A 27,238-nucleotide genomic window follows, 5' to 3' on the forward strand; every position below is an offset into this window, starting at 1 on the left:
ACACACACACACACACACACACACACACACACACACACACACACACACACACACACACACACACACACACACACACACACACACACACACACACACACACACCATCAGAAAATAATCTCACGTTTTAACACTCTTAACACCACAACATGCATTGACACACACATGCACACATGCTGACTTGGTGGGGGGTGTGTGTGCAGGTGGGGGGTGGGGGGGGGCATGATGAGGATATCAGCAGGTAGTGATGGAGCCTGACTGTGTAGCTTGTGATTGCACTGTGATAGCTTTTCTCGTTGTGGCTGGCCATGCATTGCACATAACCCTTAAGGCCCGAATAGTATCTTGGGATCCTCTATCACTCAATTTGGTATTCTTCCCAAATAATAATACAACAATTCTTTTTTTTTCAATTCTTGCATCCAAATTGTGACACAACATTATGATAAAAAAAATAAAATGTTGTGTGTTCACGTATTTTAAAGGGGCACCCCACCTATTTTACATGTTGAAGTCACGGAGAGCCTTTTTAAGCCTATGAAAACATTTGTTTAGTGTCTTCTGGGGCTGTATGGGAGCTTTGTCAATTCTGAGAAAATACTAGATTGAGTAATCTAAAGCCATTTTCTCAAATAACCTCCAAACAACGTCTGGAATACCAAGTCAACAGGTAGACATTTCTATTTGCGTCTTTGCTGTCCTCGATAGAAAATTCCTCAACATGCCCACTGGCTTGTCCTTAAGGCTCAGTATTATGTGTGGCTCTGTTCATGCTTGGGCTTATATTAATCGAACTGCAAGCAATGAGAATCCACCACCACATTTTTGGTTGGACATTCTGGTCTGTTATGCTAGTAGCGGCTAATGTAACCTCGAGCGACTATAGGCCAAGGAGCTTGGGAAGAAGGTCAAGTAAGATCTCTTCTTATTGACTCAAGATTTTTTTTTCACTTTAAAAAAACTGTAGTTTTCAACCCCAATTTCTGACACCTCCTTGTGTCCAATCACTTTAGGCAATTTATCAGATTTGACAAAGTTCCTTCAGCAGGTCCAAAATGTATTATTCAACTTTTTACATTTGCAGAAGTTGCCGTTTAAAAATATCACATTAGAAATTAGATAAAAACTAAACCCAAATCAAGCCCAAAGCTTTATGCAACACAGTTTTCCATGTTGGGAAGCAAAATAAAAAATAAAACATATGACAAGGCCAACACTTTGCTTTATGGGGAGTGCACTACTAAATCACCAGTGGTCCTTTAAGCCCTTATTTACACATGAATTAGTCAATCTAAAACCTCCTTGCTGACAAGTAACAACACAATGCTAAACATTAATCACTTGGTCGCTCAGTTTTTTTTAATCTGTTTTTGAAATGTTATGATGCAATGGAATTCAAGCCTTCATCACTAGACATTTCAAGTCATACGATTGAATTAATAAATTATGATTACTATGACTGTTTTGTTAGGGGGAATTAGGAAACCAAAGTCATATACAAATATTAAAATTGATGGCTGTAGAGGACAGGAAAATGTAGTTTCCTGGTAAAGAAACAAACCATTTGAAAATACTATGCTCGCTCAGGAGACATTGTCTTGAGTCTTTCCATTTGTTCTCTCCATTCAACACGAAAAGCAATAATTGTTCATAACAAATGTGTTGGTGCAATATGCCTGGCAGGGTAATTGTTTCTGCCTAATGTTTATGTATTTAAGGAAAAGAGGGAGTCCTCTGTTTTCAGGAGGCCGGAATAGATTCACGATCAAGCCTCAGAGAGTGGGTCCAACAAAGGAGAGGAAAAGTGATGAGTAGAAGAAAAAGAGGTTATTAAGTGGACGGCGTTCTCTGGACTCACACATCTTATTTCATGCACAACACTCAAACAACTTAACCTGCTGTTGTAAATAATGATAGCTGATAACCCGTGCAAGATGGAGGTGAGCTGCTGAGCTAAATAATCTGGGCAAACGTTACCTTTGTTTCTCCAGGTAAAAGGAAACATAGAGAGTTTACTGAAGGACAATAAAAGGTTCAAGAGGGAAGACTAACGGAGAAAGAACTGATTCCACAAACAATCTATAGGAAGGACTTGTTGGGAACAAAGCTATTACTATTTTTTTATTTTATTTATTCAACACAAACTACTTTTAAAACCTCACTCACTCACTCACTGAAGACCTTAATTAAACTGTTAAATGGACCCTCAGGCTAGTGTGTCCGACCAGTCTCCCCCTATGGATCGCTAAATCCAGAGCACGAGTACTATTCACAAAGTAATTACACAAATGTTTAATTAAATGAAACTCCTGCCAACTAGATTGGAAAAAAGACTTACAGTAGTGGGACTTCATAGAGGAATACACTTAGATGAGAGGGTAGGAGGAATTCTGCAAAGCCATGACTTCTGTTACAACTTCTATGTTAAGGGCTGGGAAATCTATGTTGCAATATTTTCTTATGTATATGTCATGTTTGCTGTTTTCAGACTTTGTATCAAAAAGAAAATAGCTCTAAAGGAGAGTTAAGGGCTAATATGTTAGTGCAAGCTCATAATGACTGAGGAAATAAATAAGAATATTTGCCAGATAAAGTATGATAAGCAATCATGCACACAAGCCGGCATTTGACTGGAGGTAGGCCTATGGGGTTTAAAATAAGTGAGCATTTACGAGGCACAAAGGTTCTGATAAAAGATAAGTTGCATCATGGGAAATGTAGGCTGCAGCTAGACAAATAAAATGATACAAAAAGACAGGATATCTCAGCCTCTGCTCTTTTAACTTTCATCCTTCTTTTTAAATTGGCCTCTGGTGAGCCCTCTCACCTTATGGAGGTGCATTACTATACTGATTGAGAGCCCCTTAAAACTTCAATGCAGTATTTATGTTTAAGTTGATGCATATGCCTACACAGATGCACAGGTGGTCTACACTCATCTCATTTCCTGCCTCAGACAGTTTTATTTATATCTGCTGGAATATTTCATGATGTGTGTAGACATGGTGATTAAATCCAATCCAATACAAATGATACATTGGCCACTTATAGTTGCATCAGTCATGAGGATCTATTCCCTCTAGAATATGCAGCTAGATTAGCTCTTTTTACATTTTTATTTTAATCAATCTGACCTATAATCTCTTTATTTTTATTATCTGTAATGTAATTACTATAATTTATGCAGAGGCTCTAACAGATACTATCGTTTTTAATTAGATTAATCAGATTAATTAGATGTTGATATCGGAGTATTATTGATATATTTGGGTCTGTAGATGGGGGTAAAGATTGTAAAAGAGGAGGTATGAAAATCCCACTCCGTTTTGCAGTGATTTCACTTTGCAACTTTGCAAAAAGGTAGATAAAAAAGTAATGTATTCCCTGTGTGCGAGTGTGTGTGTGTTTTGCACACTAATTTCTCTGTCTGTTAGTCCCTTGTGAAGCCTGAAATCAGCTTCTCTGTTCACCAGCCTTCAGGCTTCACTTCAAACACCCCTGTGGATAACAGGATGCAAAGATTGCCATTTATCTCGGCAGGCCGTCTAACTGTGCACATGTTTGATTAGTGAACCCCCTCTGTTGCTGAATATACAGCCTTTAACTCACTGATAAATGTCTTTGGTTTCAGCTGTAAATGTTAAATATTGGCCTTTGGGCTCGCTGTTTCTTTTTCTATGAAAAATTAGTGGGAGAGGTGTGTGTCTGTGGATATATGAGGGGGTTAAAGAAATATATCGGATTCAGCTGCATGCTTCACACGTCAAACCCTCACACACACATACCCGCGCACATACCTCTCTGGGGACTCCATTTTTACAGGGTCAGGTCTCTCCCTGCTTGCAGAGCAAATGAAGCGAGGGTCATGCGGGGTTGTGAAAGACTCAGAGAGAGGGAGGTGTGTGTCACACTTACTTCAGCTAACTTGTGCCCTCACAGTCTCCTTCTGAAGATTCACTTCCTCTCTGATCCTTTTTGCAAACACAACTTCCCTTTAACCTGGAGGCGTGTGTGTGTGTGCGTGTGCGTGTGCGTGTGTGTGCGTGTGCGTGTGTTCCCGATCTCACTCATCAGCTCTGGTCTTTGTGTGTAATCGTTTTGTAAACGTGATTAAATATCTCTGTATGTCCAATATGTGTGAGGGAATAAAGAGAATTGGAGGGGGGGGGTAGAGGGTAAATCAGAGGCCAAATCAATGAGTGTGAGTCCTTGGGCAGAAAGCAATAAACTCCATTAACAAGGTGCAGCCACATTATCTGGGAAGGAGTGTGAACAAAAAAAAGATGAATATTGATATAGAAACCAACTGCGTGTTTTATTAGAGCTTTTATTTTTCTAACCCCTTTTGTGATCTGGGTTGCTGTGTGTGTGTGTGTGTGTGTGTGTGTGTGTGTGTGTGTGTGTGTGTGTGTGTGTGTGTGTGTGTGTGTGTGTGTGTGTGTGTGTGTGTGTGTGTGTGTGTGTGTGTGTGTGTGTGTGTGTGTGTGTGTGTGTGTGTGTGTGTGCGTGCGCGTGCATTACTACGAGGTGGAGTCCCTTCACCACATCTGCAATGCAGCAGAAAACACAAAAAAGAGAGGGAGGAAGAGAGAGGCTCACGTGATAAAAAGAGTGACGCCGTCCTCGGACACATTTTTCTCTCTTGCTCCCTCTTCATAAAAAGTGCTTTTATACTGAAATCCAGAGCACATCATGTCACATCCTGTATGATATTGTCCCCACATTAACTTTAGGTATCAAAATCAGGCTGTGTTTTTCCCAGCGCACATCTGCACTGCACACATACACCCTGCACCAAGCCAAAATGTGGCAAATTGGGGTGACCTTTAACAACATGGAGGGACTCCACCTCTCCCAAGCTGATGCACCGACAGTGTTTAAGTTGTGATTGTACACAAGGCTTAAATGTCTTTATTTACCCCAAAGTGTTTTGTTAAAAAAAGATGTGTATATCATTGGAAGTACTGTGACCTATAAAGAAATGAGGAATTCTGAGTATTGATATGAATCATGTTGGTCTGTCCATGTGTGTTAGTTTGTTTTAGTGTGTTTAAACGTGTCTTTTCTCTGGATGTTGGACAATAGAGCTCAAAGAGAGAAAACTTAAGTACGCCAAGTCCTCCACACCCCTCTAGCACTCACCTGTCTGACCGATCTTTGATACCTTAACGGGATTTGAATTTGCTCACCGGCAGCATGTGGACTGCTCATTCACCGTCTGTCTTCCCCTCAGACACACACAAACACACCTGCTACGTGTGTGTGCGATTCTTCGATCGATCCTTGAGGGATCTTTTCTTTTCTTTGTACTGCATGGACGATCCAAGTAATTGTGACAAAGTCTTCCAGAAACGATGTTAAGGAAATCACCATAATCTTGCTTTCCTTCTTGTCTTCCAAATGCAAAAAGAGTGCTTCAGTCTTCCAAAGCCAAAATGACACTATTTTTGTATACAAATGGGGCAAAAAAAGATATCTATATATAAATATATCCATGCAAACATGGTTGGGGTGCAGTAACTCCCCCTGTTGCTGGCAAGGTGGAATAACACAACTACTATACGCCATCTGAACCCATGGATCACTGCGAGAAAACAGCTGAAAAGGAATACAGAGAGTTGTGGGACTTGTAGTTTGAAACTCCTGGGTTGAGGTAGAGGATCACAGGCAGGCGGGACTACAAGCATGCATGCGCCAATCATTTACTGGACACCTTCGAAGAAACAGTCTTTACCCAAATATTTACTCTTTAACCCCTTAAGCCCCCCATCCTCCAACACTCTATTATCCTGAACTCTTGTCTCTGCATTTGCAATATGTATTTATTTCTATGATAACTTACACAAAGTCAAGGGGATACGTATTATTGGATATAATTGAATAAAACAAACTAATATATTTGTATGATTGTATCGCTGGTCTACTGGGAGTTTTCTTTCTTTGATGTCAAGACATTTGACCCACATTTCTAATTTAGGTGAGTTGACTAATATGTTTATATGATATGTTATGGTTTGGGCTGGGTTCCTTTGGACGCGTATGCATCTGGAGAACAGTTGGTTTGGATCAAGGATATCCAAATTCTCGAAAGGTGCATAATTAGTCTGGACCGAAAGAAAACATAACACTGATTTTAAGAGAAAATATAATAAGTCAAGACTAACACTGGATGTCAAATGCCATTAAAACCTGGCTTTTGGACCAGCTTAAACTAACTGAACCAAATCCACCGAACACAATCGGTAAGCTGAAAAGAAAAACAACTTCCAAACACGCAAAGTCATAATACTACATTTGTATTTTAGACAATGGTGTGCTTCCAACGTTGTGGAACAGTTCCAGTATGTCCATTTCCTGTTATAACATGGCAGAAAGCTGCTCGAATAAGAAATTGTGTTCCCAGTTTGGAGTGGAATTAGTTGACTGGCCTACTCAAAAAGAGCCAAACCCAGACATCAAGCTTGGAGAATAATTGGATTACCCTTTCTCCCAACAAAAGTGGCTGACCTGTTGTTGAAAGGGATTAATAGCACCAGATTGATGGTTTTGGAATAAGATGTTCAACCGTGCAAGATTGCTTTATTAAGGTCTCCCCAAACCTTTTTGCCCATTAAGTATTCTTGTGTTACTTTTAATTGTAAACTGAACACAAAGATCAATTGGCAGACTTTTAATTTGAAATCTCAGATAGGACAAAGTTTATCTCTGCGAGGTAATTAGGTAAATAAGCACAAAGGAAGTGATTACACTGATGGATTTTCAATATAATCAAAGTGAGAAAAGTTGACACTGTGCTGGAATTAATTGTTAAAAGCATCTCCAACATCAAACTAATTAAATTGTTCTTACAGTGACATCAACTTTTTTGAGGTGATCCGATTAATATCATTCCGTTACATGTCATTTGTTATAACCCGTGAAAATAACAATCATGGGTAAGCAATCTATCTTATTAAACTATCTATTTACTTCCAAATTAAACAGTGATCTATTATGGTTGCCCTGAGAGAGTTCCCTGACTTTGACTCACTGCCAACAGTGTCTTCATATACACTCCCTCATGACCACAAATTTGATGTGTGACTTGACACTAGCTGCTAGCTGTTAATAGTTAGCTTCTATGGTAATTAAATTGGCAGGAGGCCAAATGGCAGTGATAGTGGATCGTACATTACGGTGGTGTGGAAGGCCTGTGAATGTGAGTGAAAAAGCACAGTGGCATGAACTAAAGGGATATAGGCTGGTAGAGATGTGTTACTGCATAGGCCTTCAGGAAATACAGCAGAGTGTGGCAGTGAAATATTTTTGTTTAACTATACGGTAGGCATAATAGGAGTGGGTGACTGAACAATGCTTTTTTTTGCAGAAAGGGCATTGTATATCACTTCTCCACCATACAAGACAACCATGCTTTCCATGTTTAAGTTGAATAAGCAGTGAGGCCTTTAAGCGACTAACGATTGGTTTCTTTGCTACACTTTTCATTGCGTTACTTGAAATGTTCAAGCCATTCATCACTTAATGGAAAGTACAGTAAGCTTTACATATATGGTAAACTAAGAACCTCCACAAGTCAATGCCACTTACGGAGAGAGAAGATTCCACATTATGAGGTGTTATGGTAGCTAATCTCTACAGTAGGTGACAAACACAATTTTTCTAATTGTTTTTTTTAATATACAACATGATACATGTGGAAACAGAGGCTCGCCTACTTTACTTATTACATTTCACTAAATAAAGAGCACACCAGTACTTCCTGTATTGCTCCTGAATGAAATTGCAAAGCACAGATTCCATTACGGACCTCGAAATAAGCAAGATAGAGAAAATGAAGGTTTAGCTTTGGGCACAAAGTAAGTGTCAAATGTAGATCAATCATTGCTATAATTCCGAAGGTATCATAGCCAGTGACCCATTGAGTGTATTGTAGCTTCATTGTTTCCAATTTGGTTCTATTGGATGAGGAAGCAGAGAAGGAAATGTCATATGAAGAACCAGTGAGAACCAGTGGTATGTAAGTACACTTGCCTTGCCTTGCCTTGCCTAAACTCTCATTGGGCTTGAGTTCAGCATGATCCACACTGACTGAGGGGGTGAACAGTGACACGCATCCCCCCCTCCCCAAGCATGTAATTGGAGGAGACAGCAGTTGGCCACACTGGCCTGACTGACAGACAACAACAGTACAAACCGACCAAACCAAAAGTTGCACTGAAAAGTTCCAGTCGGCCGCACTGGAAAGACAAAGAGGGACCAACAAAGTTTGGATTTATTTACTAAGGATCTGTTTGGCGGAGGGGAGATCTTTTTGGTTTGGGTTGCCACCATGAAAGGCCTGGATCTGCTCCTGCTGGCATGTTGTGTATGCTGCCTGAGCACATTGGGAGGTAAATTGACACAAAATGCCAATGTAACTTAGCTGTAGTAGCCATGATACACATTTTACTTTGACAATACATTACTATCACATGTAGAATGCAACATTGAACAAGGAGTTCACCAGAACTAGCAACACTGTCTCTGGGACACAGTTCACATACTTTTAAAGGTGTACAATAGTTACATTTCCGTTGGACATGGTGTGGAGATCAATTTAACATAATCCATAGGGCTTGGCAATACAGATCTCGACTATGAGAAGGGCAAAAGACGTCATAATTTATGACGTCTTTTGCCCTTCTCATAGTTTTGTTTATGACTCATAAACAAAGCTCAAGTTACTTTATTCTCCTTTAGCTCATGTTGCTTTAGTTTTCATGAATATGTTTCTTTTCTGCCTCATTGACAAAACTGAATCACAGCAAACATTAAACAGTAGTTAAATGTCACAGCAACAACACATTCTTTAAAATAAGTACAAGGTATTTTAACTCAGAAGAGCCATACAAAATCACATTATAACAAAATAGCAGCTCTGTGAGGCTGTACTTTAGTATTGCTTTGAGGTAAATGCAAACATTAGCATGCTAATGCTCAACGTGACTTGCTAACATGCTAATGTTTGGCACGTAATATTGGACAGGTTTAGCGTTATTAGAGCATGCTGATTGTTGGTTGGAGTTAAAAAGAAAGAACAGCTGAGGTGAATGTGAGTTTCAATAGTATTAGGATGCCTATTTGATGTAAAAAATGATAGTAATACAATAGATGCATATTTCATGGCAATGGATCAACTAGATGCCATCCTGTTTCATTTAAATGGAAACATTAGGGTAATGTTTAAGGTAAAGTCAGGTCACAACTCCAAAAACTTAACTAAATACCATCGAAAGTTACTTTAACCATAATAAATCGTTGGTCAGTTAAGTGGCCTCCATTTCTTCATAAAGAATAATTGGCTTTCTTGTTTGAGGCTGTTGATTTGATAACTAACCAACTTGTTATGGACAAGCACATTGTATTCAAACCACTCAGAAAAAGATTTGGTTCATATCGAACTGCTCTCAATGTCCTTATGAAATCACTTTGGTCACTACTAATGGCGCTTTTCCACTGCAGCACGAAGCACGGTTTAAGCGGGCCGGGCCAAACCAGGCCCGTTTTTTTTGCTTTTCCACTAGAGGTAGTTCCGGCTCAGGGCTACTTTTTCACCTTTTTTCTGGCCCTCCAAAATCGAGGTTCTTACCGGGCCAACAACCGGGCTGAATAGAGAACCGCAGTGACGCGTCCTAAAACCCGGAAGTAAACTCCTTCCGGTTCCTTCGTCAAAAACGCAATGCAATTTCTCCATAGGATTTTGGAAAATAGCTCCAAATAAGGTCTGTGGTTGACACACATTTAAGAGACGGATCACGTTTTGTTCAGCCGGATAATCTCCACATGTCTACCCTACTTTTATAATTTTCGAATCATAAATCTAGTCGCCAGAAGCAAAATGCTAACGTTATGCTATAAACGAACTACAGTCGCTGCTTCAACGTCACGCCAACTTAAGATCAATATTCAAACATACAGATTCTAAATGATACAAGTTGAAGCGTTTGTTTGAACAGTTTGCAGGAGGCAAGTGCTTGCTTTCAAGCAGAACAGGGCAAACAAACTTAGCGGGAGTGTTTTACGTGTTCGGTGTAATGACGTAAAACGGCCTGGACAACTTCTGTAGTCCTATTCAGCCACATGTTAACAACCATCGTTTTTCAGACACGTAAACTCTTCAAAAATCACCAGCGGGGTCACTGCTGATGTATTTAATGTCGTAGAACAAAACGTGATCTGTCTCTTCAATTTGTGTCAAACACAGACCTTATTTCGAGCTATTTTCCAAAATCCTATGGAGAAATTGCATTGCTTTTTGTCGAAGGAACCGGACGTGATAAAAATGCTAACTTACTTCCGGGTTTTAGGACACGTCACTGCGGTTCTCTATATGCTAAACTAGTGACGTAAACACTCTCGACTGCTGAATGGTCAGAGAGAATCGCTGGCAAGGGGGCTACAACTACAACAAAATGAACATATTTTATCGTGATTTAAATGTAATACACGTTTCAAAATGATGCCGAAGTAACAACATACTGATACTGGTCTGCAGACAAGACGGCAGGCGAAAAATCTTTTAAAATGCGTGTTTTCTGAATGGAGATCGGATCGATCAGGCTAAGCTAACGTTGTATATGCTCCGTCCACACTCACAACAATGGCCTACAGACATAAATAAACCAGCGACTGTATTCACCATGACACAGACAGTCTGTGGTTTGTACTTGTTTAACTTTTGTCTAGTTTCTGAACAGATATGAGGAGCTGTGAGCTCTGAGTGCTAACAGCTAACGGCTGATGTTTTGGTTTTGTGGTTCGCATTGAAGATGACGTCACGGCAGTTTTACGCAGCGTCACTCCGCCCGCCGAACAGCCGATCGCCCCGCCTACACTGCGTTACTATAGTTACTACCCCAGTTGGTAAACTGTAATGGAAACGCAGCATAAAGTGAGCCTGGCCTACCAAGGCCTAACCATACCGTACTATGCCATGCTAGGTCCTGCAGTGGAAAAGCGCCATAAATGTGCCAACTTTTTACTTTTATCATTAGAATTCTCATAAACACTTCCTTATGCCATTTATTCAAATGTGCTTATTTCTTTCAGTTATATGCATTGCAAGCATCCTTCACTGGCCCAACACTACCCTTCAAAATGGCCTAACCTCAACTTTGTACTTTAATCTGTCTAATTACCAAGTCATTTGAAATAGGAAAAGAGTAAAAAATGCTAAATCCCAGCTCTTTAAAACCACCTCACAGCCTCGCCCATCAGCAGCCATGTTTCCCTCCGCCTAGCTAATAGGGCTGCCTTGCTTGGTGATCGTTGTCATTTATTCCTGTCAGGTCAGATCCTGCCGGGGCCACAGCCATGCCAAACGTGATGAATGCTGCATCACCAGAGCTGCCGATTATAAATGTGTCTAACCTTCCAAAACTTGAGGAGGAAATGGTTGGAAATAAAGCAGGAATAATGTATGAATATGGTGTGGGGTGTAAGCGTTTGCATTTTGTTAGGTAGACAGCTTTACAGGCGAGTAGGAAGCCACAATAACTGATGCTTCTATAAGACATATATTATGGTCCGAGGGATATTTTGCATTGGCTTTTCACCATTTTGACCATAGCTTTTTACGGTATATGTTACAGTAGTGTTAAATGTTGATAATGAAACATTTCTTACAGCTTATTTTTATGTTATTTGCCCATTGTAATGGTGGTAATTGTATCTTTCAAGGAAAAATGTCTAACTAAAATCAAATATCCTTAAAATTCCCATTGATAAGGAAGACTGCAAACCAAGCAAAAGAACAGAAGATAATGGACTATATTTGGAAATTAACCATACCATTCTCCCTTTGCATTAAGTCACACACTTCACTTTTATCTTTTACCCAATCTCTCCACAAGCCTCCACTCCACTCTCTTCCACCAACACTCATTGTATGTGTACCTTATGTTTTTTTTCAATGTGACTTGGTGCTGAGACAGTAGATGTCCCATTGATTTCATTGACCTAACCCTAGTCTGGCTTTCTAAGGGTTAGGGCTTTCTACTGTGCTAACTAATTCTGGGAAGCATCAACTCAATGTGCACTTTTGACACAGCTGCAAAACAAGAGGGTACATCCAGGTCATATTTGGATGCATGACACACCCTACCTGCCAATCAGTAAGCTTCACCCTCACTTGTCACCAGTGTGTTGGATTTTGCACCTTGCTGAAACTTTAGTTAAAAGTCTTTGGGTACATTCTAGGAATTTTAAGCTGTAAGAGGGTCGGGCATTGAGAATATAAATGGAAATTGGTTCCCAATAGTCACTACGGTAACTGCTATTGTTTGCTTAAGGGGTTATGAACATAATCCATTATAAACAGAATCAATGAAGCCTTCTATGTATTTTTGATTTAGGTGCGTTGGATGAAGAGAAGTCTCTGATGGTGAAGCTCTTTACCAACTACAACCTAAAGGTTCGGCCAGCATTGAGCCCCGAAAATAGGGTGGTGGTTCGAGTGGGGATGGTCCTCTCCTCCTTGGTTGGACTGGTGAGGCCCAAGACCCTTACACTTAGTTGTTTACACACTCACATGCACAACCAGAACACAACACAACAGTGGCAGGTATATAGACAAACAGTTAATATTTGGCCACCTATGTCTTCCATTAACTGAAAAGCAAATGTGCCGGAAATCAAGCCATTTATTCATAAGTAAATAGCAGATGCGACTTGAAGCTGGATTAACACTTCTCTGTTTAAATGCTTTTATAAAGGCTAAAATAGAATCATTAAATGGATGCCCCACTATCACACAACTAATGAAACAAATTGCCAAAGAAGGACTCCCAATGGTGCCTTCACACCGGACACGAATATACGTTTTTATTGCGGCAACATTTGTGTTTACTTGCGTCACCCAAATAAATGCGCCATTGATGAGGCGTGGCCTAAAGTCCCAACAACAGGTTTACGTTAATCCTAGAAACAGTGTTTGGTTTCTTTCCAAAATGAATTATGGAAGATATGACAACTGTTTCTGCGTTGTACCTGCTTTGGAAGTCCTACAAACAGGAACAGTAAACGTCGTAGTGTGTGGGTTCATAACATCATCAAACATTGCACACAGTTGGGTGAATTCTGTAGTGTTCTCCAGGAACTCCGCTTAAATAACTGCCGATTCCAGCGCTATTTGAGGATGACCAGTTTCCAGTTTGATGACCTGTTAGCTCGAGACTAAATCAGGATCTCTCGGATGCTGAGGCTTAATGTTGAAGTCTCAATATTCTAGACCAGGGAATGTTTGTGTCATTCATGAACAGATTAACTATGGTGTTAACGGTACTGTATGCAAATTATTTAAAGCATTTATTTACTGTATGTAAAGCTAAAGGATAGTCTTGCTAGTTTTTAGGCTAACTATACCCCAGGTGACCATTCCAAACTTTGATCTTTGAGTTGTTTTTTGTGACGAGACTAAATCTCCTGGGTTTCTCATGTGCTGCCCTTTTCTTATTAATTTACATTTACTGAGCTTCAATACTGTTTCTCATCCAGATATAAACTAGCATCAAGAACAGTTCTGACTTTGATTAGAGCTTATTTAAGAGAAAGTTTTAAAATTCAAACTGTGAATATATCTGAGAGCCATCTGGATCTGAATCCATTGCTTGCTAGCCTGCTGAGTCAAATGGCACAAAGAGTTATGCTACTCATGTGAAGTATTGAATTGATATTCACCCATGCTGGTATATAGTGTTTTAGCACCATGCACCATTTTGTCTCTGTGACGATTCAAACACACTCACCACTTTATCTGTTCCTTATTTGTTCCCTTGGGTCTTTTGTGTACACAGCCACACACATCCACATTGTGTCACATTTACATATACAGTGAGCCTTACATCTCCACTCAAGGTCAGTCTCACTCATGAGAGGAAGTCACATGGGACCCTTGAGATCTGGAGTGGAACGTTCTTGAAAACTGACCCACTTGGATGCTCCGTCCCCCCCCGCCCTTGACTTGTCAGCTGGATAACAGCAGTGTTATTATTAACATTTCCCCCCAACATAAGCCTGAGGTGAATTCAAACAGTTACAGGAAGTATCAGTAAGTGATAGGTTAGTGATGAGTTTTTGTGAGGGTGAGAGAGGGAGATGGTTTAAGTCAACCTCCCTCTATCCCCCCCCCCCCCCTACTGCTTTCTGTCCCAGCTGTCTCCCTGACATTCCTTCATGCGTTTTAAATAGCCGGCCTGGCTCAGGGAAGCTCCACCTTCCGGATGGTCGGACCATCACATGGACACAAACACACACATTTATTCATTTCCTGTTGTGGACATGTAGCCTACACAACCACGCACCTTCACAGCACTGACACTATCACTTTCATCTGGGCAAAATTAAGGGCAGATGAAAACTTATTATAGGCAAAAGTTCCTAATTTTTAGCTTAGAGGTCATGTCGGACAAACCCTTCTACATTTATCTGATGGCAGTATAGCATATAATAGCTGATTAAGCATCAGGGTTACATCAAATTCATGACAGCAGTACGTTGCCATCATTTCTTTCACATTAATGCTGTCAAACTAACATATAAGTGTCAGAAGCACAAGGTTAGGAATGCAGGAACAGAGAGAGAGAGAAGAATGTGTGTCTTGTTCCGCCTCCTTGGATCACTGTAATATATTAAATATGAATTCTCTGCTAAGCACAAAATCTGTTTAACCCTCCTATTGTCTTCGTTTTCCCCCCTTTACTTTGGTGTTCGCGGTCAAATTTGATCGGTCCTGTTTTAACTGCTATTACATTAACACAAAAACCATTAATCATCACCAAAGTTCATTTAACTACTACTGGTATACATGAAACACTGCAGTACATATACAAAGAATAGACACTGAACATGTATTGCGTGTGCCAGGTGTGATCCATGTGGGGGGATGGGCACATAAGAGCGGGAAATGTGTCAAATTGTTCTGTGTATGTTTGTGAGTGTTGTGATTCACATGGGGGGATTGGGCACATAAGGAGGGGGGAACACATCTTGTGTGTGTGTGTGTGTGTGTGTGTGTGTGTGTGTGTGTGTGTGTGTGTGTGTGTGTTGTGTGTGTGTGTGTGTGTGTGTGTGTGTGTGTGTGGTGTGTGTGTGTGTGTGTGTGTGTGTGTGTGTGTGTGTGTGTGTGTGTGTGTGTGTGTGTGTGTGATCTGATCCGGATGGTTACTAATTCCTTTTCTTTATGGTGGACCGGGAACACCATGGGTGTTACAAAGTTGACTAAATCATCCACAATTCAATGAAAGTGGTGATCAGCCATTTTATATGTTCAAATGTCTACTGTGAAGGATATCATAAAGCCTTAATGCATTCGAATGTAAAACAAAAAAGTTAGGATTGATGAAAGTAGTAAATCGGTCAGATTTGACCCGAAGACAACAGGAGGGTTAATATACTTTGAAACACTGTGAAAGAGCCATGTTTAGGTTGTTGAGAAGATTGATAAATCTACAACATGTTTTCCTCTTGTGACACAAATGGGCCAGAAGATGAAAAAAACAAATGATGGTAAATAAATAAATCTCCAATTGAACGTTTTATTCAGTATTGGAGCATATTTTGAATTTCGCTAGCAGATTTGACTTCAAAATGACAATGGAATTGATGTGAATATGTGTTCTTGTCACTCATGTGAGGGGGAAATATAATGTTACATGTGAGGGAACGGAAAAAACTAACTTTGGTCTCTCAATATTGATCAGAGCAATTCATTCCTTATTAAAATGTCTTATCCATGAACAAGTTCCAGAAGTCATCTTTGAGAAAAAGCTTTTTGCAAACAATAAGATACAATAGGATAAACTTCATTGATCACGAATTGGGAAATGTTTTCATTGCAGCAGCATGTAAAACAAGTATTGCACATAATTAGAAATAAAGAAAGAGTAGAAAATAAACAATTATACAATATAAACATCTAAAAAAACAGAACTAAAAGAGTGAAAATATAAAAGTTGAGATGTAAACTATCTGACAAATAAAACATTATTGATAGGCTAAATTACAGCTAACACAATAAAGAAATTGGATTGTATTTACATTTAGTGTTCACAATGAGATATTCAATGAAATATATGTATATGTATGTAAAATGAGAAGTGAGAAGTTATAAGTCCATTAAACAAAAGAGAAACTATGGAGCAGTGCCCAGAAGTAGATCGCCAAGCAGTTAAACAAGTGTGTGAAAATGTAAAATTGAAGTTAATTTGCAAAGATGATCCCTGGTGGTAAGTGCATAACCTGTAGTGAAAATGTCCAAAATGATGATAAGACTCATCTTATCAATCATCACAACACTACTTGGAAGATGTACCAGTAACACACTCATTTTTGTTTCAGAATATGAAGAGAGAAGAAATGAGCACAGTTGTTGTCATGAATCTGGTAAGTGTGTTTGTTTAAAGGGACACAAGAGCTTGTTACTACTAAAACAGAGAGTTGCATTCATTATGCACTATAAGTGATTACTTCCTTCTATTTCATATGATTCATCATATCATTATTCCTCAAATAAGCACGTTAACATGAGACCTCCTTTTCCCTGTATAGCTCATTTACGATACACCCCACAAATAACCAAGCGAGAACACTTGGAATAGTCCTAATAATGTGCAAAATGAAAAATTATGCAAATGGTGTTTTGTTATGCAAGGACAAATGCACAAGGGAATCATCCCGGTGGAATCTAATTACAGAAGTGGGAAGAATCTACTGATGAAATTACAAATTGGTTACACGTGTAAATGTAAAGCTTCTGCTTCTGTCACTTTATGTCTGTGTTGTTTCTGCCCTTTTTAAGTACTTGTTATTCCAACACAAACTCTTAACTTTCCAAACAGGAATGGATGGATTATCGGTTGCGATGGAATCCCAACGAGCATGATGGGATTAACGTGATGCGAATCCCCGCTGTGAAGGTTTGGCTGCCTGACATGGTCCTCTTCAATAAGTAAGCACGAGCCCTGCACTCCATTTGGCATGAATTAATAAGCTCCAGAGAGTTGAGAGGACAAACTATTTGGTCTCTTTCCAAACTTTCCACATTATCTGTGAAGGATGGTTTCTGCGTAGGCCATACATAGCATGGAGTGAATAAGAGCGACACATGTTTTATGAGGAAAATACTGGGAATGCCTTTTCATTCAGTCGTTACATCCACCCTGCTCATAGCTGGGCAATTGTCAAACAGCTAGCTAACTCTTCCTGTTAGTTATATAATCAACTTTACATATGCTCCCTACCAGTGACGTGCGGTGAGGTTCATGGCTGGTGAGACACTGACTCTTTCAGAGTCAGATTTACAAATATTATATTTTGAACTTAATCGAAATATTCAGTTATTTTCAAAAGCTTTTTTAGTCTGATGCTTCGATTCATTTTAAACAGACCGTTCAACAAAAGGATACCCAAGATCTAAATATTGGATTGTTCTTTCTTAGTAAGATCCCATTTTCATTAGAAATGTGGTCTTACCTTGACTTGAAGATGAAGTCCATGCTATCCTTCTGGACAACAATCTCTATTACTTTTTTGTAAAAGTCCTCCTTATCTCCCTCTAGTTTTAAAACAAAAGTCTAGTTTGTTGTTTGCGTCTACCGTCTCTGCGTAGAATTACAGTAGCAACAAGAACCTGTGGGCTCACGTGCGCCCCCTTCAGTGCGGCAGAGGTTATGGCTGCCTCTCCTGGTGCTTTTTTCATTGCCGTTGTATGATGAGACCAGCGAGCCTAAATATCATATATACGTGAAATAAGTTATTTAGAGACTATGGATGGCGAGGATAAATGTAATAAAGGGATCTACAAACATCACATTGGTGACCTACAGTGAGATGGTAACAGGCATGTGCTTAGTGCCCGCTTTCCAGCCAGTTTCTGTGGGGTGACGCATTCTGAGGTGAGGCAGAGCTCATCTGTGCCTCACCTCACCCCACAGTAACTGGCTTGAGCGCACTCACAAAATAAGTGCCCGCGCTAAATTAGTGCCCGTGCTCCAGCAAGTTACTGTGGGCTTACGAGAGGCAGAGCACGTGCCTGCCTCACTTCTCATCGCTCCCGTAGCGGAGCTCGGCAAATTTGCTGATTTTGACTATAAAAAGCGATTTGAATCATACATAAATCACACTTACAACACAGATCAGTGAAGACATTTTATTATTATTAGTATTTAGTTTTTCTTTAGTTGTTTTTCCGTTACATTGGAGTATGACAGGTGAGGCTCTGCCTCCCCTGCCTCCCCTGACTGCACGTCGCTGCTCCCTACTGTACATCCTCCATGATAACCAGAGTTGGGTGTAACGCGTTACTTTTATAATTCAGTAATCACACTACAGTTACTAACATTGCCCCGACACACGTTACTTCGTTACTTTTATAAAATCAGTCATAATCACACTGACAGACAAGAGGGGTTTCCGCCGCAGGTTTATATGTACGTAATCTGCGCGACTTGCGCGTCCACATCTCCACGTGCAATGCTGCATAAACATGGCAGAGTCAGCGATAACTTTCGAGGGGTGGAGGTATGCCCATTATTTTGAGTTCGTCCGAAGAATAGACAGGAATGTGACGGTGAGGTGCAAACTGTGTCCAGGCCAGAAGCTGTTATACACTGCTGCAAACACCACGTCAAACCTCAACAAACACCTGCAAAGAACACATGCTAAGGTGAAGCTAATAGCTAAGGACCGGACCCCCGAACCCAGAGTGAGGATGTTGTGAGTGCGCCGCCGCCGACTCCGAAGCGGCACAAATTAGAATTTGGAGGACCGGTAACCAAAGCAGAGATGGACAGGCTTGTAGCATCCTTCATAGTAGAGGTAATGTTGCCCATTTGCACAGTGGAATCACCATCGCATCGTTCAGAGATATACTGCGCAAAATACAGATAGCAGGAGACAGGACAGCCATGGTCAGAGCTATCTGGATCAGTCTTATGCGACAATGGAAACTGAACTAAAGAGAACATTTGAAACTTTAGCAGTCTGCGTGATCTGCCTGTAGGGAGGGGCGGGCCGGCCCTGCGAGTAAAGTAACGAGTAAAGTAACGAGTTACTTTATGTAGAGAGTAACGAAGTAGTGTAATATATTACTTTTTTAAAAAGTAATATGTAATATGTAATATATAACTTTTTTTTAGTAACGACCCCATCTCTGATGATAACACGAGTTGGCATTTAATATAAAAGCTCCTTGTCATGACCCCAATGGCTGCTCTCGGCTAGGTCTGCAGGAGAGAGATTCAGAGTATCTTTTTAAACAGCTCATGCAAAGCACTCTGGTGCACTAAGTTAACATTTGTGAATGATCAATTATACACTTGTCTAGTCTACACAATGGTAGATATTGGTATTTCACATCAAAAACAGCAGCAAGGAAATGCAACCAAAGAAGTTTGGTGGTTTTATTTTTCTTCTAATACGTTGCTGATATGAAGCCATTAAACCAGGAATTGAACTGTTGTAAGAATAGTTACGACAGTTCCTGTTTCCACTTGAGTCAATTTGTATAATTTGGCACAAACATCAATAACCTAATTAGAATTTGGTGGTCAAAGCTGAACGTAAATGTGACCTTAGGAACACGTTTTTGGCTCCTTGACTAGGCATACATCTGCAAGGCGGTGTTGAGGAATATCTTTGCTTGGTGTTAGCCCTTGACCTAGATCATCATTCTTTATGCTCAGTTTCCCGTTTCTCATGACTCAGGCATGTAGCCTTGGAGAGTTGCTGTTATCTCTTTCTATTGCCAGTGTATGCACAAGCTTACACAAGATAGTTTATTGTCCAGGGACACCTGGAAGTCTAGCATATCAGATGTACAAGTTCCTCTGGAGGATAACCTTAAGTTATGGACAAACAGTTATATTGCCCTGCTTGTCTTAATATGAAGAATGTTGATTTATTCTTTATGAACTAGTTAACATCTCTGACCAGGGGAAAGATTCTTCAGAATTGGTTTGGGCAACCGCTGTGTCACCTCATGGCTGCAGAAAATGTCTTTGCCAATTCTCAATTTTTTCCATTACAGGCGTTAAATCAAGTTATTGTTTGTCATTCCTCCTCAAGCACAATGTGAAAAAAGAATGCTTCAATACATTATTCAAGAAATACAGATATAAGAGTCTTGATGATAACTGATCTTGTAGAGAGGACAAAGTATTAAGTCTGAACAGTGGCCTTCGAATGACACACTGTGCTCATTTGCTACATTTCGTCCTCTATTTAGCTGTTTAACTCCAGCCAAATAAGACTAAAACATTATATACAAAGGAAGAAACTTTTACAGATATAAAGGTAGATAGAAAATGTCCTTTGTACAATAGTTGTAAGTACAGGCAGTATAAGTACCTGTTGCCGTATTGATCATGAACATGCTGCAGATAGTTTGTGGTGAGACTGTGGACATTAGGTCAAAGAGCCAGTGCAGGTACGGTTCCTACAGAGGGAAAAAACTCTTGTCACAGCATTAAATTAGTAAATTAAGATACTTAAAACAGCAAGTGCAGTCTCTCTTTCTCACATCCCCACACACACTCCCATTAACACCGCTGTAAAGAACCCCACTGGTCCATCCATCAACGCTTTATAGGCAATTAAGCAGCATGGCTCCCTAAAAACCCAGCTGACGGCACCATTCAGCTACTTCAGCCCGGGAGGCGCTCACTTGGAACCGCACACAAATATGTACACACACGCAAATGCAAAAGTGTGTATACCCTTCTTCGATCAATGTTGGTCATTTAAGCTGCAGCATTTTCACAGGGACGGGGTTTTAGGAGGGATCGCTTTAAGGACAAAGGCTTCTTCTTGTTGAATCCCTACAGCCATAAAAGCCAAAACACTGCACCCTGACAGACGGCTAAATCTGCATCTAAATGACTTAATGTCTTTGTTGTGTGTGGTGTTATGAGCTTATGACCAGAGCTCTGTGTATATCCAACATTAGTGCAACATTTAGAAGAGTCCTGCAAAGTGTATCCTGCATTTCATACTCGCCAATTAAAATGTTTTAGTGTGGTCCTGCAGCACGGGACTGCGGCCAAATGTTGATGTACTCCATAGCTGTGGTTAGAGAACGGAAGGAGGCAGTGGGACTGTAATTATCAGACATACAAGACGTAGTATTTTCATTACTTTGACAAGAACTGACCCTGTCTTTATTTGTACTGTAGGTAGTTTATAAGCAAGACCCACCTCTTTATTTGGCGTTTAAATTATATGTATTATTATACTCTTTTAATGTTATTTTATTCGTATTTATCTAACTTATTTATGTGTTTTTTTTTCTTAATTTCTTGATTTAATAATTATTTATTTCATTATTGTTCATTCAGTCCTGTGCTTATTGATTTCTATTGGTGTTAAGTGTTTTTATCAATCACAAATGTTTGTGTTACTTGGTTTGTGAGCGTTGTGGCTCACACTTGAGGAAGGAGAGTGGTAGTGGTGCAAAAACAAAACAAAGTTTATTAAAAATAGCCAGGTGGCAGAAACTGAGGTATTCGGCAAAGTAACATTTAAGCAATAAAGCCGTCCTCTATTTATTGAGGCTATCCCGTGTCAGTGGATGCCCCTCTCAGGACCCAGCCTACTGCAAGAGACCAGAATCAGGTTACCAGCCTGCTTTTATTTATTGACTCATGACTTGATTCTGATCAGAGGCCTGTACTACGAAGCTGGATTTTCGCTTAGCCGGCTAAATTCAGGGAAATCTCGGGCTTTCCGGTCCTACGACGCTGGTTCTCTTTTTAGCAGGCTAGATTTCCATGGTAACTTATGCTGAGCGGCAAACCTGCTCCGGAGCAGGTTAGGTGGCAGGCTAAGAGATCAACTCAGTGAAAGCACTGCCTGCTGACCAATCAGAGCTCCGTGTGCGGAGTTTAAAGCGATCAATTCATATTACAGCATAGAGGAAATACAGAAAAACTGCCGTTGCAGGAAAGACTGCCGGCCAAAATCAACTGACTGTGTGAACGTGAAAATTAATAGAATACCCCTCCCATCTTCAGAGCAATCTGACTATTATAATATTAGCGTTAAGAAAGCTTACTTAAATATCTGCCACGACATAAGTAACCGGATCAGAGTAACATTAAGTACAGTCCGCGGCACTGTGAGTGCAGACGTAGATGTGTCCCATTATCATTCATATCATATCACATCATAATGTATCATATATTTCCTTATTTGAGTCAGCTTCTTGAGCCGTATCTGGCCGTGCAACACTCACAGTGTCACATACTGTATGCAGAAGTATTATTTTAAGCAACACATTAAGTTGACGAAACACTCGAGTCAAATTCTCCTAATTAAAGTCAGATCCACTCGTGTCTTGGACGGGGCAGTGATTTCATAAACCTGTTAATGTACGCATTCAAACACTTTTTCTTTTACCAGCTGTATTCACCTTGCAGGTGCAGCTATGTGGCTTTTATCCTGGGTAAAGTGTTTAAGTCATGGATGTTTAAAGTTTAACTTCTTCATATTTGACTAATATTAAAGTTCACTTTTCATTCAGGAAGTATGACGCTGCGCTGTCAGTACGCTTCTCCGTGTTTGCGATTGGTCGAATGCTCCAAATACCACCCCTTTCATGTGAACGCGCACCTAACTAGATAGGACACGGCGGCTTGAGCGATCCACTTGATATCCAGCGTCGTAGTACAGTTTAGCGCCAGCGCGTATGTTTTGGCTTAGGCCAACCGGCTAACTCCAACATATCCAGGTTAGGTTGAACCAGCTTCGTAGTACAGGCCTCAGCTGTCTGGCCTCCGGCTTAGCCACTCCCATCACTCCAGCAGCCGGCACTCTAACCACACCCTGCCTTTTAGTTTAGTTTGTATTTCCTTTTTGGTTTGTCAAGCACTGTGTTAGGTGTTGTGTATAATAATAATAAAGTTTGATTGATCGATGAAACAAGGGGCGGAGGCTAAATGCAGACCCAGGATGCTGCAAATTCATATTATGTGCATCATTGTTAATATGGGATGCACTGCAATTACATTTTTGCTTGTGTCCACTTCAGGAAGTCGTAATGTCCAGATTTTTGTTTTTTTAATCAAGCCAATTATCTCTGAAAGACAGGTTAAGGTATTAGCCCATCCTACATCAAAATATGTAATATGCGTCATATGTCTTAAAAATAAACAGTATGTGGAGTTTCTGATGCGGCAATCCTTTTAAGCAAGATCCTTACACTACATTTCTTTAATGTGAGACTTTTAAACCAAATCAAATTCAATACTGTCGACATGCCTACGAGAGCAATTTTGGGTTAAGTACCTTGCCCAATAATTATTTGACATGTTGACCGCAAAGCCTTAGCATCGAGCCACTGACCCCTGATTGGAAGACGTCCATTCACCCCACCAGGTCACAGTTGCCCGTTTGCCCTCAAAACTATAGAACATTATCTGTTCATATGTGTAAATAAACAAAAGCTTGCGGGTTAGGGTTAGGGTTGCTAAGTCTACTTGGTATAGGTTAGTTAGAGATCATGGTGGAAATTCATTCTTTTTTCTATATGACAAGAAAAAATCAGCATTTTCCTCTCTGTTTGCAGTAATGATGGAGTGTTCGATGTGGCCCTGCATGTCCATGTCCAGGCGTATTTCAATGGCAGAGTAACATGGACGCCCCCTGCCCTGTTCTGCAGCTCTTGTGGAGTTAAGGTGACCATCAGCACACACACAAACGAAACATTTACTACACAATTAATTGTATACTAATCCCGCCAACCCTCTTCCTCTTTTTCTTGCGTCTAGGTTAAATATTTCCCGTTTGACTGGCAGAACTGCACCATGCAATTCCGCTCCTACACGTACGACTTCACAGAAATCGACGTGCAGTATGCGCTGGACTCAAAAGGGATGGAGATCAGGGAGATCCAACTGGACGAGGCTTACACTGGTGAGAATTTGATGGGGATCCTATGAGAGGATAAATGGATGGATGAAGGGAAAGAGAAGGAAAGGGTATCCGCGGCTTTTAGGGAGGATACAGTAAAACCACTACCACTACCACTTTACTCTTTTACATTTTCTCTCATTAGACACTTAGGTTACGTTCAAGTTGTCAGTTAAGCTTAGGAAGGTTCCTAAAGGAGTTAAATGACCCGGAAGTGCCTCAGTGGCAGCCATGATAAGAGCCGTTCGAATTCTCTAGATCAGGGGTGCCCAACCTTTTTTGAACCAAGAGCTACTTTTAAAGTTGCCAGTCTGCCGAGATCTACCAGTCCAAATAGAGGGGGGGGGGGGGGGGGGGGGCTGGGGTGCTAGTGAACTGTCAACTGGGGGGAGCCTCGCTGCGGGGAAATGGCGGACCTCTGTCGGTGCAACTTCAATGATGCCTTTTAAAAACATAAAAGATTAAGGACGGAGACGGCCATCAGCGAATCGAGCCGGCCATTGACGACCGGCTGTTCTGTGATTCTCCAGATTCTACAGATGGCCAGTCCGCGGAGGGTGGAAAATAAATACCGGAAGTAAAAAAAGACGTGCAACGGGAAACAAAACTTAAAATATTAAATGAAACAATCTCATCTCTTAAAATTCACAACTTATTATGAATTAAACATTCACAAACTTATAATTATGTATTCACATGTTTAATTCGGTTACATATGCACGCAACGAACAGAAGAGCGTAGGGCAGAATTAGGAGGGGATTCCGTCTCGTAGCGTGCGTGCACCGTTTTGAAATGCCGCTCCTAAATGACCCTTCTTCGGTAAAGCCACGCTCGCATTGCAGATGAGACAGATGGACTTTGAATTGGAATAAACAAAAAAATAATCATCCTCCCACTCGGAGTGAAAATGATATATTTTGGGCTTTTTTGCTTCTGCCATAATTGTGGTCTTGTGTGTGTGCGGACTGTCACTCCTGTTGACACGGACAACGTCAGCTAACTAGTGCCCACTACCCACCAGCCACGCCCCGACACATGGGGTCACGCCAATCACAAAGCTTTGATGCCTTCAAGTGCATTATTCTGGCACAGGAAGATTATGTTATAGGACATTAACGATAAAACAGAATATTGTTGTTCTATTTTTAGACACATCTCGCGAATGACTGGGAATCTCCCCTGGTCGATCGCGATCGACTGGTTGGGCACCCCTGCTCTAGATGATAGGAAAGGAGGTTTGACACTTCCTTTATAACCTCCTTTAGCTTAGGAAACACTGGACCTTCCTTTACGAAAAGAAAGGAGAAAATGCTGGGCCGCAATGCCTTGTGGCCTCAACATTTACCGTGACATTCAGCCGCTCACGGAAACAACCTATCGTGACCGAGAAACTAGTATCATGTAAGTTATGGTGCTTATTAAACATTTTACAAGTTATACTGTAACTTGCAGTGGCGAGCCGTGAGCTTTATACCTAGGCCCTCTGACCCCCACCAATTCCCTCGAAAAAAAAAAAAAAAAAAAGAGTTATTACGTCACAGCGTATACTTCAGCGGAATATCAAAACAACGGCCCAGGGTGCAAAACGCATCAATGACAGCGACCCTCTACCACAAAAAACAACACCTGTGAACCCAATTTGTGTTCTTTGACATTGAAAATGATATTGCATTGTGTTTGTTACTTGCAGTTGTATGTCTTAAGTGTAATTTGGCATGCTTTTATTTTGAAGGCGAGTTCACACTGTTGACAGGAAGTTGTTGTTGCTATTGAAACAAGAAAAGTTTCACAGCGGGCGGAACTTGTCATAAAGTCCGCGATAATAAAACCCACCCATTTAGAGGGAAGATATGATTGGTCAATTGTACTGTCATTTGACATTACTCTCTCGTTCAGTTACTATAGCGGGCCCTCTGTGAATCGCAGAGAGGGCCAGACGAGCTTCTTTCATGTAACCCTTCACATTCAACAGAGACTGAACAGGCAGATTCGAAGGATTTATTTCTTTGGAAATGTTATTTGAAATACAAATTTATTTTTTCGGTAAAACTAATGAAAAATATAACAAAAATAATATTAAAAAAATATATATTTAAAAAAAAAATATATTTTTTAAATGTTTTTAAATATTATTTTTTAGAATATCTTAGGCCCTCACAGAGGGCCTAGAGGGCCCTGACGGCTCGCCACTGGTAACTTGCCCAAGTGCTTTGTTTTGAACGTTCAACACTATAATAATCAAAAGGAGAAATATGAACATTACTTTTTCACTGTAAAATGATCAAATAAAGTCAACATTTCATAGTGTTTACAGACTGTGTTCCTAAACTTATTTAAACATGTTTGAATGGTGATATACACAGTGATAGATGTTAAAGCAACAAGTTTATAATAAAGACAATTGTATTTATTTTTAAATATTCTCATACACTCATATGTATTGGGATTCATGTGGATTAATACGTATTTACTTTTAACATACAAAAGACGGAACAAAACTCTCCATGGGACAATCAAAAGAGCACTTCCACAAATGACATCTGACAGGATCTGACAACAACTAACAGACCACCAGTACTTAAATATTAATCACAAGGACAAGACCCAGCTGGGAAGGGAAGGCAAAACACTATGGCTGCGTCTCAGGTCGGTTAAATGGAGCGATAGTTACGGCTGTAACTACGGTTCTATGAGTCCCGGATGACCGCCAGAGGCGGTGCTTTTAGCACTGGATATGTCCATCGTGCGCATGCGCAGCTCGAGTACCAATAACTACTCACGTGACACCGGCTATAACAGCCGGTGTCACGTGAGAACCGTATGATAGAACCGTAGTTACAGCCGTAACTATCGTTCTATTTCGTCCCTACTGACCGCCAGAGGCGGTGCTTTTAGCACTGGATGACTTATACCAACCATGTCATGAAGAATCCAAGCCCTGGCTCACTACTGGAAGCAGCGGAGCTCGGCAAAAGGACCACGCCCAAGAATGGGGAGTGGCGACATTAACCCGATAACAGGGGCGCCCCTCTCAGGGCAGCCCAAGATGTTGAGATGCTCCTTGCAGAGTGGTATCTCAGCCCAGATGGCAGGGGGCGGCCACTGGCCCCGTAGGCATGTGAGATGGTATCGACAACCCAGTGGGGCAGCCACTGGTAGAGGGCACACCTCCTTTAGTGCCGCTATGGCAAAAACAAGAGTTGCTCCGACTGCCGTATACAGGCAGTAGCCTCGATATTCGCCCTTTGGGCACCCACAGGGCACAGCAACTTCGACGTGCCGTTCTCCCGAATGTCAAAG

At 40.7% G+C, this 27,238-nt stretch overlaps 1 protein-coding gene across 1 annotated transcript in view; it reads left to right on the forward strand.

Moving 5' to 3' along the window:
* The first annotated feature begins 8,326 nt into the window (after nucleotides 1-8,326).
* Nucleotides 8,327-27,238, forward strand: part of chrnb1 (cholinergic receptor, nicotinic, beta 1 (muscle)) — a 35,349-nt gene continuing 16,437 nt past the window's right edge. The window contains exons 1-6 of the mRNA XM_034136400.1: nucleotides 8,327-8,387; nucleotides 12,390-12,523; nucleotides 16,372-16,416; nucleotides 16,872-16,981; nucleotides 23,594-23,702; nucleotides 23,796-23,940. Coding sequence (XP_033992291.1) covers nucleotides 8,327-8,387; nucleotides 12,390-12,523; nucleotides 16,372-16,416; nucleotides 16,872-16,981; nucleotides 23,594-23,702; nucleotides 23,796-23,940 — 604 coding nt within the window. The remainder of the gene's footprint in view (nucleotides 8,388-12,389; nucleotides 12,524-16,371; nucleotides 16,417-16,871; nucleotides 16,982-23,593; nucleotides 23,703-23,795; nucleotides 23,941-27,238) is intronic.

This window comes from Trematomus bernacchii, unplaced genomic scaffold, assembly GCF_902827165.1.
Source record: "Trematomus bernacchii unplaced genomic scaffold, fTreBer1.1, whole genome shotgun sequence".
Lineage (NCBI taxonomy): Eukaryota > Metazoa > Chordata > Actinopteri > Perciformes > Nototheniidae > Trematomus > Trematomus bernacchii.